General features: G+C 39.2%; 1 protein-coding gene across 1 annotated transcript in view; it reads left to right on the forward strand.

Moving 5' to 3' along the window:
* The first annotated feature begins 268 nt into the window (after positions 1-268).
* TPRG1 (tumor protein p63 regulated 1) overlaps positions 269-13520 on the forward strand; it is a 192057-nt gene continuing 178805 nt past the window's right edge. The window contains exon 1 of the mRNA XM_008580087.1: positions 269-317. Within this exon, the coding sequence (XP_008578309.1) occupies positions 279-317 (39 nt within the window). The 5' untranslated portion in view covers positions 269-278. The remainder of the gene's footprint in view (positions 318-13520) is intronic.

A 13520-nucleotide genomic window follows, 5' to 3' on the forward strand; every position in this document is an offset into this window, starting at 1 on the left:
GACAGCCTTAACTTGTGAAATGTAGAAAAGTTCTTGCAGTAAGCTCCAGCAGAATATGTAATACACAAGAAGGTATTCAGGGAACAGAAAAATAAAAATCAAAGGAACCTGCTACCCAATCTGTTTCATTAAATATGAAAATTAAAATGCCTTAACAAAATACTTTCTCTTCCTCTCTCCTCCCAGCAAACAAAAGCGTTGGTAGGCAGCCTGAAATTGCTCATCAGAGAAAAAGACCAGACTTGGATTTTAAATGGCTCTTCTGAATGAAGCAATTAATGCTAAAAGGAACATGTTGTCCCCTCAGCATTTGTAAGGTAAAACAGTCATTGTTCTTGCTGGCACTCTATCAAGCCTCTCCTTGGCCTGAGTTGAGATATGGTTTGCTTCATGTGCTCTTGACCTCGGGTAATCAGGAGCATTTGGCTGATTTAACTTGACAGGAGCAATTCTCCCTTGACTGGAAATGTACCTGGGGAGTATACTCCTGAGTTCCTCTCACTCAGACCCTGACTTGCTGGCCTTGGCAGGCCCATCAGGGCTGGCATCTCCTCCATTTGCAAAATAAAGATGTTACCCTATGATTGTTTAAGTTTTGAAATGCATTAGAGTAATGTAGCAGAGTTCTGTGTTTACTCCATTGTATTTTTTCTGATTATTCAGCTTTTTCAAGAATAGTACCATCATAAAGATACTTATTTTTCATTTCCTCACTAATCCACATGTTTATTCAGAGCACATTAATACAGGAGTTCCTGGGTGTGGGAGCATTGGGGGGGGAAGGCTCTCGAGTGGATACACAGAATCAGGCATGGTTCTTGTCTTCAAGGGGCCTCAGTCTACGTGCGGGGCAGGCGGAAACATTCCTTGTGACAATAAAACATGGTGGCCTAGAAACGGGTGTGTGCAAAGTACAATGGGAGCTCAGAAAAGGCGGCAAGAGCTCTCTGTTGTGCGGTAAATCAAGGCAGCGATTTTCAGACTACACTGTTTGACGTGGATGACCAGGGGTTACTCTTGTCCCCGCAGATCTCCTCAGGTGAAGGATTTCCTCTTTTATTTGTTTTATAAACACATATTTTTATAAATGCTTTCTAGAACAAATGGTTAGATAAATAGATAGATATAGATATATAAATTATCATTATTAACTCATTTAATGCTCTAACAATCCTGGCGGCAGGAGGTAATGTTCTCCCCATTTTATGTATGAGGAAACTATTGATCTTACATAAACATGTGTTATTTTATGGTCAGTGCTGAAAATAGAAATCTTTATTTCTTCCTTCATGAAACCAAACTACTGAAATATCTTCACATTCAGCTTGGGAAGATCAGAACTGGCACTGTGCAAGATAAATGCTTGTTGAACAGGAAAATGACAGCAGACACGAGAACTGTCTTTGTATTAGAATAACCCATGTCAAGGAAATCCTAACATTTAGTTTATTAGCCTGAAAGTTAAATAAACTTTCTACTAAAGCAATTGTAGATGTTGCAGTGAGATTTTATGTGATTCACTTTAGCCTCTCCCATCTTCAGTTTAGTAGGTTTTAGAATAACCCATGTCAAGGAAATCCTAACATTTAGTTTATTAGCCTGAAAGTTAAATAAACTTTCTACTAAAGCAATAGCAGATGTTGCAGTGAGATTTTATGTGATTCACTTTAGCCTCTCCCATCTTCAGTTTAGTAGGTGATCTTTTAGGTCTCTTTCTACTCTAAATGTTGGCTTATATTTCTTGCTTTCCAACCTGGGATAGTAATGGTAGATTTTATTTATTTAATTCATTTCTAGGCAACTACATAAAAATGCCTGCTTATACTCAAACAATAAGTTTTTCTTATTGTTTTCCACATTTCCTTGATGATGGTAATGTGGCATAATGGGTGGGAAAACCTGTATTCTAGAGTCAGAGAATGTGATTCAAATCCTTGCTCTGCTACAAACTAGCTGTGTAACCGTGGGCAAGTTTCTTCCCATCTCTTGGATTCAGTTTTCTCAGGTGTAAAACAGAGATACTAACCCCAGCTGACCGCTCTAATTGTTTTTGAGGATCAAAAGGAATGATCTAACTGAAATTGCACAGTGAACTATAAAATGCTACATAAATAAAGGAGCTTATTATTCACTGAGTCTTGGGCCTGTCAGACCATATGATGTTCTTCCAGGATTGTTTGTTTATGGTTGATTAATGCTTCTTTCCCTCCCCCAATTCCACCCCTTTCGAAGTTCACAGAGGTGGGGGATTGGCAAGGAAATAAAAACCTACAGATTTTATGTAAACAACTCCTCCCCCACTTAATGCTTCTCTGGTCTCTCTATTCACATGTCTTCTTAATCATAGGCACAAACGAAGCAGCACCTTCCAGCCCCACATTAAGATTCTCACAGCTCAAAGGCCTCAGATTTCAGAAAAGACCATTCTCCTCTGCAGAATTTTTGTCAGACATCTTTTTTTTTTCATTGAGAGATTCCATTGCCTGCTCAGAAAATGGAGCTGCAAGATTTTTGTTGTTTTTTTTTTTGTATATTTTATTTTATTATAAAAATGTCTTCAATTAACAGAAAAATGTTTCTGCAAGAACATCACCCTGATGGCATTCCATCTTTATTGTCTCCTATCAGGTTAACTTTTCTAACAAAGTGCAAGGAAGATTTCTCTCTGCCAGCACCATAAGCACTGCTGATGCGTGGAACAGAGCTGGGCTCTTTCCCTAGCTCATAGCATCATTATAGATAATAAAAATTCTGGAAGCAGGGCTTTGCTGGCAATTTTGGTTTGGGGGATGATGCATAAGACAGAAAAGCCCATTTTGGGCTATGACCTGCTGACACTGAGAAAAAACCTTGTTTCAGATAAAATAAGTCAATTTGACTCAGGAGACACATGGTGGTTAGAACCATACTCTTGCAAGGTTGCATGACCTTCTTCTAATATTAAAAAAAACTATGTTCTACTTTCAGACAGAACCTGAAGGTTATGCTTCTTTCTTGGGGGAATCTGGTCATAGAACCAGATAACAAGCTTGATTCCTAGTTTTGTCACTTATTAGCTGGGTGTAAGACTGATCACTGGTTCTTTACAAAGTGGGGATAAAAACGCCTGCCTTATCATCTCCCGGTGTGTTATGAGAACTAAGTGAGAATTTCTTCATGTGCATGATGCTTTCTGATTTTAAAGCATTTTCATATGGCAAATGGGGGACATGTGGTTAAAAGCATGGTTTTCAGGGGTCTCAACCCCATTTCTATTACGTCCTAGCTCTGTGACTTTGTATAATTTGCTTAAACCTGCTGAACTTAGCTTTCCTCATCTTTCAAATGGGAATTGGATACCACATTTACAGGGGCATCAAAAGGATTAAATAATACACATGAGGTGTTTAGCTTGGTACCTGGTGTGTGGTATGCACTCTACAAGTCATTGCTAGTTGTATCTTTGATTCCTGCCAAACCCTGTGAGGAAAGAAGGGCAGCTCTTATTCATATGGTTTCTGTTGTGAAATAATTGGTAACCAGAAGTGCAGAAAGATGAAGTGTGCTATTCTACTATAAAAGGGTAGATGTGGGGTTCAAATACAGTTTCTGGACTTAAATCCAGCAGGAATATCCTGTAAAACAACATATAAACTTAGAGCTTGTGACTTTTGTTAGTATGAAACAGCATGCTCTCTTTAAGGCTGGATCTCTCCTGAAGATGACCTGGAAAAATAGATGCCTTGAGATTTCATGCTGTTGATTCATGAAAAGCCTATTACTGCTTACTCTGTAGAGTCCTTGGAGTCTGGAACATTCCCTACAGAGGAGCCTTGTGATGTACTTCTGAGGCAGGGAGAAGAAATGGTGGAAGTCTCAACCAAAAGGAAATGTTATGTTATCCATGGGAAGTTATTTTCAGGAGTCAGGAAGGATTTGTCACCACAGAACCATTGCTCAGATGCCTGCTCCATCAGAAACTGGGGTCCTAAAAGGCAGAATGTTAGAACTAGTAAGATCTTAGAGATCATTCAGGCAATGACATATTTAAATAGATGAAAGCTATTGACGAAAGGTGAAATTGTACCTGCAACGGTATATACTGTTACCAATGTGCCAAGTTAGTGGTTAACCTGAACCAGGGCTTGGGCCTCTCAACTCCCAATGTAGAAAGTGTCACAGTTGCTTTGAAGACACTGTAGGAAATATTGAAATGAACACAACACAATCTTTGCCATCAAGGCCAAAAAAGAAGATAAAATATGGGCACATGTGGCTATATTCCCAGGTAAAATTCTTTTTCAAGTGATGTGGAGATTCAGAATAAAACAAACCATACTTAGTTTGGAGAATCAGGAGGAAAAACTTACAAAAGAGATGGCCTTTGAGTGGAACCTGGATGACCAGGTGCTATGGAAGAGAAAGAAGTACATGCAACAAATGGCCTGGAACAAAAAGACGATCGTTTCCTTCTGAGGTAGAAAGAGTCTAAGGTATTCGTCTTTCCTTAGCCTCAATTTCTCATCAGGAGAATGAGGATAGGCATAATTCCCTATATGGTTAGTAGGTTTATGTGAAAATGTACAGAAATCATCCCTCCTCTTCTCTCTCACTCTCTCCTTCTAACCATGCTACAGGTCCCAAGAGGTGGACTTGTACTTGAGGCTACTAGGACCATCTTACAAGTTGTTTATCGTTCTGATCTTTCCTCATAGCTTAAATATCTGCACAGCACTTATATCACTGGGTTGTTGTGAGGGGTGGGTCATAAAAATACCCTAAAATTTTAAAAATAAATTTTGCACAATTGCAAGATGAGTCAGAGAAATTCCTCTGAGTCATGCACTCTGTGAACTCACTTTACTGGAGTCTTGTAATTGACTAACCTTTGTGCATCTGTGCTGGAGCATGGGCTGCCACGGTGCTTGAGTGGAATCATTGTGCCAGAACTGCCAGCATTGTGTAAAAAGAGGCTGAAGGAGGGAAGGAAGAGGGTGTCTTAAAGAGAGGGACAGAGTATTGAAAGTTGAGTAGAGATAGATTTGCCAGATTTAGCAAATAAAAATACAGATACCTAGTTAAATTTGAATTTCAGATAAACAAAACCATTTTTTTTAATATAAGTATGTCTCAACTATTTCATGGGACATAGTTATACTAAAGAAATTGTTATTCTGAAAATCAAATTTAACTGGGTTCCTGTATTTTTATCTGGTAACCTTAGGTAGATGGGACAGGAAAAACCAAGGAGTTAAGTAATAAAAAAAAAAAAAAAGAGTTAATAGTTTTCAAAGTGCCCTCATGTTTCTTATCTCATTTTGACCTCATGTCAACAAAAGATAGGTACTGTTACTTTAATTTGAGAGATGATGAAAGGTGAGGTTCAGAGAACTTCGGTAACTCACCTGTACACATGCTACTCACTGATAGGTGACAGTGTCGGCACTTAAGTTCAGTTATGTTTTAAGCTTCTTATTTTGAAATAATTTTAGATGTATGAAAAAATCGCAGAATTCCTGTATATCTCTCATCAACTTCCCAGAATGTTAACATCTTACATACCCACAGAATAATGATAAAAAATAAGAAATTAGTCTTGGTGCAATACTATTCCCTAAAGTACAGACTTTATTCATATTTCACCAATTTTTCCACAAATGTCCTTTCTCTTTCCTAGGATCCCATTCAGAGTCTCACCTTACTTTAATTGTCAGGTCTCCTGTCATCTGAAACAGTTGCTCACAGTTTTCCCTTGTCTTTCATGATTGTGACACTTTTGAAGAGTACTGATAAGTTATTTAGTAGAATGTCCTTCAATTTTGGTTTGTCTGATGTTTTTTTGTGATTTTATCAGATGTATTGGGAAGGACAGCACAGAGGAGATGTGTCCTTCTCAGGGCATGATATCAGATATATCATGCTGATATGTATTTTTGGTGACATTTACCTTGATTACTTAGGTAAGATGGAATTTGCTGGGTTTCAGCACTGTAAATTTACTTTTTTTTTTCTTTTGTGATTACTGAATATTTTGAGAAGTGACACTTTGAGACCATAAAAATATACTGTTTCTACTTAAACATATTAATTAACTGATTCTAACATCTATTGGGAGATCTTGCTTGCTGCCATTATTATTGTGGTATTTTAATGGCAATTTTCTATTTTCCTCATTTCATCTACATTTATTAACTGGAATTCTTTTGTAGGAAGGAGTTGTTGCTTCGTTCCTTATTTAAGCTCAGTTATTTTAATTCCAAATTTTTGTTCTTTTCACTAAAGAACAGATAAAGGAAAAAGTGATAGAGTTTAGGCTACTGTAGAGGTATGATTATTTCAAGTGCACAGTGAAAAGGGGATGTAAATAATTTTGTTTATTTCTCTAATATGAGGGTACTTCGAAAAGTTCATGGAAAGATTCGAATTATCTTTCAATTCTATTTTTCCATGAACTTTTCGAAGACCACTTGTATTGATCAAACACTTATTTCTTTTCAGGGCGTTGTATGAGGTACTGTGAAGAAAAGTGATATTCATAAAAAATCCCAAGGCTGATAAATCAAAGATAAATATTTAAGGTGCTCTTTATAAATGGGATAATGAAACTTCTCAACTGAATATTGAGCTGAAAAATAATTACCTTGGTGATTATGACAATGATAAATGTATCATGATGCAGTTGTCAAGCTCTCACAGCAAGCTCTACTCTGTGCAGTGTAGAACCATGGCAGATGTGCAGATCTTGACACCTACGATTGTAGGGTTATAAGCATCATGGCCTCTCTCTCATAAGTCATAGAAGAACCCAACTAGCAGATAACCATTCTCACTGCCTTTAGAACCCATGATTTTTTCCTGCCTGGGAGATATTATAAGGCTTCAGAGAATTCAAGCATTGCTTGTCATTGGGGGTAGTATCCAAAACACTTAAGCATCTATTCATGGCACTTTCTTTCTTAACTGGTCTGGAGCAAATCTTACAGGTATAATCCAACTAACCCAAATATTATCAGAGGAAATTGGCTGGCATGGTCAAAACATAGCCTATTATTTTAACTAGTAGTCATTAAAATTAAACAACAGCATTAAAGAGAACACCAGTAGTCCCTTGGTGTAGTGGGATGCAACTAGAGGCAAATGCAGATTCTCTTTTTGTGGGTGAATGGTCTACCATCAAGGAATCATTTACGTACTCGGGAAGAATGTGAATTACTTAGGACATGACCCCAATGCATGTTGATATTAGTACCAATCTCTATTACTCTAATACCATAAAAAAAAAGAAATCCTCCCAACAGTATAGCTCATTCCAACTATAACAGACTTTCATTTGCATTCTATATTCGGGAAGAATGTGAATTACTTAGGACATGACCCCAATGCATGTTGATATTAGTACCAATCTCTATTACTCTAATACCATAAACAAAAAGAAATCCTCCCAACAGTATAGCTCATTCCAACTATAACAGACTTTCATTTGCATTCTTACTCAAATGTGGGTAATAGCCTGAATTTGAGATGCAAGTAGGTTTGAGATGCAGGGAATAATTTGCATTTTAGAGATGAGAAAACTGAGGTTCAGGGCCATATGTCATTTTTTGCTAACAATGGTGAATTTTAATCTTGGACCTAAATCTTCTGATTTTGGAATGTATTTTTTTTTTTTTTTACCTTATGCCATGTTACCTCTGGTCAGTGAAATTCCTGAAATTCTTCGCAACTGTGAGATATGCCCCACTTTGCCCTGAACAGTTCGGATTTATGCTTTCTGTTGCAGCATAGCTATCAATAGTATGACTCTCTGCTCCCTAAACTGTCCTGAGTTAGACCAGAGATTATATTAACCTATCTGTGGGAGAGCTCAGGGAAACTCTAACTTGGGCTTCAATCTTTAAACTGATGTTAAGGAAACCATTAATAAACTACTTACATATTTTTAAAAAGTAGTTAAATATATTATGATGTATTCTAGTATTGGAATTATATATATACACACACACATATATTATTTAATGACCTGGAAAATTCACAAAAAAGGCAAAAATTATATTAATTTGTTCCTAACAATATATATCTGTGTGGTTATATCTAGGTAATAAGTTTACAGATTATTTTATTTTCTTTTTTTACAAAATTTATTTATGGATTTCCAAATTGTCCACAATGAGTGTGTGCAAAATTTATAGCCAAGAATAATCTTTAAAGTCTCTCATTTAGGGATAAGGGTCTCCTTTAACATGTGCATATGAAATCTCCATCTTGATGAAAACAAGACCACATACTTGTAGGAGTCTATAACAGCCTTCTTGAGTAGAGAAAAGAGAGCAGAATAGTGCCACAGTATAGCACAAGAGAAACTAAGAGAAGCTTCTACTTTATATAAAGCAAGCATTTAGCTAGCTGTTTATCTCAAGCCATTTGAAAGAACACTGATTAGGATTTGCTGTAATTGTGACATGTAATTTATGGCAGCTTGCTTTCTCTTTCTAGTCCTCAATTTCTCCATCTGCAAAATGGAAACTTTTAACTAGATCATCCCCATGGTTCTCTCTGGCTCTGATAGTAAGTGATTCCATGATTTTGAGCTTCAGGAGAAAGAGTGAATTCCAAAGCTGTATTCCAGAACCACCCTGTCTAACTGAGCTCTACTTTTCTTTGCATTTGGAGCAAGCCCAAAGAAAAGGTCATTTTTGCAGACATCTTGAGGTTGTGCTCCAATGTCCTCATTAAATAACAGGAGCCCAGACTGGCAGGCCCCAGGGAATATTCAATCAGAGAGAAAAAGGCCAAGTCATTACCGGAACCCTATCATCAGAGCTGTAAACCCAAGCGTTCATTCGTGGGCTTTAGCTGAAAGTGTGTTCAATCGCAGGCTGTCTCTCTGTCTCCTTATACAGGTTCCGTTTGTCAAATGTGTGTGACCCTTCTGATAAGTCACCAGAGGCAGGAAAGCAGAGAGAGAAAGAAAGAAAACTACAACCGTAAATAGGCTCTGAACAGTGAAAGATCAAAACAGACAGTCTCTGGCTTTACTGCATGAGTCACCGTTGAAGCCAGACCGCAAAAACAAGCGTGGCTCCTCTATTTAGCAGCAGTCTTCCTGTCTGGAGAGGAAACACTGCTCTGATTGGAGATATTGGTCATTTTACAGACTTCAAAGCAACTTAGGCAGCTGGACAGTTAAAAGGGAGAACAGGTAAACCAATTTTTCCAAATGCTAGTTTGGAGAACCAGCTGCTCAATTCTGATTTGAAGCTGCTTGACAGTGCTTTCATCTTTAGCCAATACTGTTTTTCTTTTGTAGTATGGTGGTCTTCAGTTCTAGTGTAGTGCATCTAATTTTCCTCAAATAATATAAGTTATTTTTCTGGTGGAGACTTAGTTTCCAGGCACTGAGCTGGGCGCAATGGGAGTTGGAAAGAGAATCAACATTGAGGACCATCTAATGAACACACACATCATGATACTATAAAAGGAAACACGTGCTGAAAATGGGAAAACCATGAAACTATGGGGATGCGAAGAAAACAGAAGTAATCTTGTAGAATGGTCTACCAGAGGGAGAGACTAGTGTGAAGAAAAGCCTGCATGTAGTCAGGATTTAGCAATGAGTCGAGGTTTAGTGTGGAATGTGAAATGACAAGTAAGGAAGCAGAAGAAATGAAACTGGAAAGAGAGATTGGGACTAGTCCAGGAGGGGTTTGAGTGCCAGGATGAAGATTTGGGGCCTCATCCTGTACACTGTGGAGACAAGAGAGGGAAAGTGAGACTGTGGAGGATAACAGTGCCAACTCTGGGGAGAAAAAGACGGGGAAAGGTTTAGTGTGGAATGTGAAATGACAAGTAAGGAAGCAGAAGAAATGAAACTGGAAAGAGAGATTGGGACTAGTCCAGGAGGGGGTTGAGTGCCAGGATGAAGATTTGGGGCCTCATCCTGTACACTGTGGAGACAGAGAGGGAAAGTGAGACTGTGGAGGATAACAGTGCCAACTCTGGGGAGAAAAAGACGGGGAAGAAGCAAGATCCAGGAAGATCAGTCAGGAGACTGTTGCCATGGTTCGGGAAAGACATTAATTGTGGCCCTTCACCTAGAACATTCCCTGTGGAGTGAGAGAGGAGAGCATGTACAGGACAGGGTAGCATTGATATGTCTGAAGTTCTAATCTAGTCAGTGAAGATATCAATGTAGAAAAGTTCACCATCACAGGATGGTTTGGTGTATGCTAAAGTCATGGAGCTGAGGTGTCTGGGACCCTGAAGACTGTGACCAACTCAAGTTGACATAAACAAAGGAGGATTGCCCACCTCATAGAAATATGGGGGCAAAGAGTGTTAGCTGGACTACTCACGCTGCAGGCTTTATTTGCTGTTTGGGGTTTTGAATGCTATAGGTTGGCTGTTCAACCCATATTTTCTTTTTGGCCTGTGATTTCTTTCCAGCCAAGGTCCCAGCTCTTAGTCTTCAGAAGATAGTGATGTCTGGAAGGAACAGCTCCTACCTAGCTGGTGGCTCTGGCCTTGCTGCCTGTCTGACCTTGGGTAAATCACCGGTTCTGTCTGGGCCTTGGTTTCATCATCTGCAAAATAAGCATGTTATGTTGTTCAGTGTCCAGGGCCCTTCCCAGTTCCACAGCTTAGGATACATATTTAGAAAAGCAGTCTCCATTACTGATATTATCTTTCATAAAACAAACCCATCTCATTGAACCTTCCTGACAGCCCTAGGAATAAGCAGTGAAGGTGTCATTATTTAAAACACACATTACAAATGTGTTAACAGAGCCACATAGAAGGCAAGCCATTGTCACAAGCACATACGATGATGTAGTGATCTTGTCAGGACTAGAACCTCAGCCACCTGACTCCCAGTCCAGTTCTCTCTCCCCTGTACCAGGCTGTACTGATGCCTAGTAAGAGTTAGTGAGGTACATTGCAAGAAACATGCTCAGTTTTCCGTGATCATTCTTGAATATACCTTATTTTTATTACTTATCCTGACTGAGATCAATCCAACAGACTGGAAATCATTTTCTGGGGTCACTATTAACATTTTACTGGTTAAATACATTTCTTTAAAGCCACTTCCTTTCTGTGGGACGTATACAAATGTTGAGCTCCCCTTTGTGGTCAGTACTTCCATGACCAGTTGCAGAAGGTTATGCACTTGGATGTGGTCATCAGGCAGAGACTGACCATCTACACATTTCAGTGTAGGTCTCTATCACCATAAAATCATAGAAGCTCTGGGTCAAAAGGGACCTTGGGACTCATCCAATCCAATGCCCAGTCCAGGGCTTGATTTTTTCCTCTGGCAATTTTACTGGTTGTCCATCTTCTTGAAGAACAACATCACTACTGGATTCTGGCCTGTACTGACAACTGTCTCTGTATATCCTCATGTGTTTGCTCCAGAGTCTCCTCGCATTCAACAGGACTGAAGCAAATCCTGTGTTACCTTCCACAAATACTTCTCTTTTCTTCTCGGGCTGCACTGCCTTCTATTCGGTCCAACAGGCTAAAACCTCGTTCTGTTACACCCGTTCCTCTTTTCCATTTAGGAAGTCATGATTATGCTCCCTCTGAAATCTCTCTGCATCCATCCTCTTTTGTATTCACTTCCACTGTTGCCCTGAAGGCTCTCCACCATACTTCCCTGGACTATCTATGTAGCCTCCTAACTGATTTCTCAGAGCCTTTGATAGGCAAATCTGCATATTAAATTTCTAAATGGGAATATAGAATGCATTTCCCAAACTTATCAACCATGGAACATTTTTTCCCCCAGAGCATCTTCTGGGAAATGCTGGTCTAGCTTTTCCAGATGAATTGTAATCTCCTATCATTGTCACATCTGCCCACCCCTCTTTGTCACTGAACTTATTATTTCCTCTGGTAAGAATGCCCTTCTTCCTGACTCTTGCCATCTGGGGAAATCCTATGCATGGTTCACAGCTCAATTCAAATATCTCCTACTATCTGAAGCTTTCTTTGATCTTACATCCCAGCATAACCCCTGAGATCTTGGAGGACTGTGTTCTAGAGTCTATTATTATATTTAAATTATATTCTAGTTGTGTATATTTATGTCTATCCCCCAATAAATTCTAAGCTCTTTAAAAGCCAGGAACTCTATGTTACTCATCTCTCTGTCACGAGAGTCTAGAATGTCTTCTTTCACTTCCTTTAAAACATTGATTGTGTAGCTTGCAGTTGATGCTTGATGAATTTTATGCAATAAACAAGCTTACAGTTCTAATACAGTGGTCTCCAGCTTCTTTACATCCTCCACTCTTAACTGGGTCCATATGGGAACCAGTGGGGGTATGCTGGGACATGGGAACATTGGTTTAGAAAGGGAGATGGGACAAGTATATTGGCAATTGCAATACAGGTCCTTATGGGAGAGGACTTCTGGGAGAGAGGAGAGCCATTTCTGGAAAGGAGATATTAGGGAAGATTTGTGAAGCTTCAAAATTAACATCTTACCTTTACTGAGCACCTGCTCTGTGCAGGACATTGTAGTAGGAGCTGTGGAAACATGTGAGCTCTCAAGGAACTTCTAGTTAGTAGTTAGGCTTGCTGAAGACTCCTGGTTCCTATTAACAGAAGCCAGTTCTGCTAGCTGAAAAACAAAGAGAAATTTATTTTATGAATGTGGGATGTCAGAACCGTACGGCAAGGAAGGAGCTAGATCTTGAACTGAGCAGGAATTGGGGGATGGAGAACCATAGGAAACCCAGGCATGGGTCCTGCTTTTGCCTTCGTCCTTTCTGTGTGTCTGTCTGATTCTTCTTTTTAGTTATGGGCCGGTATTCCTCGTGTTTCCAGCTATCTGTTATTTGGAAAGCTGTGGCAGGAATGTGGCTGGCACTGTATATCATATCTATCTAAGTTACTTCAGACACATCATTTCCCCTAAGTCCCCAACTCTGAGATGAGAGATTTGACTGGCTCAAATGCTAGCTGCAGTGGTCTATTTTGACAACTTCTGCCTTAAGTCATTTTTCAGACTTGTCGGGATTATAGATAAATATCAAACATCTTAGGAAACAGTGACTTCTTAGGGAAATTCTTTTTCCACTCAAGATCCCAATGCCCTTGTCCATCCAATAAACTTGTTTTGTTATAACAAGTAAGCATCAGATTCCTCTCTTACGTGTAACCCTTTTCTACCTAGGGACATTCCAGTCTTCTCTAACACACATTTCCTTCTCCCCTCTTCATCTCTGTTAAGACAGCACATTACTTCTCTGCCCTGCCTCCCATTTGCATTGCAACCCATTTGAAATATACTTGCCAAAGTATCTCCCGGTGTCCTAAAATAGCTAAGTAGCTCTTCAGTTTGGGGACAGCCCATGCATTCCCCATTTGTGTTAATTACACTCCCCTGTGTACACCACTATGGGATTTACAGAGTGTTTTTAGCCTATTGCCTTATTTGGTCTCCACAACAAATTATCCTTTTTTTTTTTTTGTCTTTTTTTCGTGACCAGCAATGGATCGCAACCCTCAGTGTCGCGCCTGTACCGGACCGGGAC

The sequence above is a fragment of the Galeopterus variegatus genome, unplaced genomic scaffold, assembly GCF_000696425.1.
Source record: "Galeopterus variegatus unplaced genomic scaffold, G_variegatus-3.0.2 Scaffold83, whole genome shotgun sequence".
NCBI classification, from domain to species: domain Eukaryota; kingdom Metazoa; phylum Chordata; class Mammalia; order Dermoptera; family Cynocephalidae; genus Galeopterus; species Galeopterus variegatus.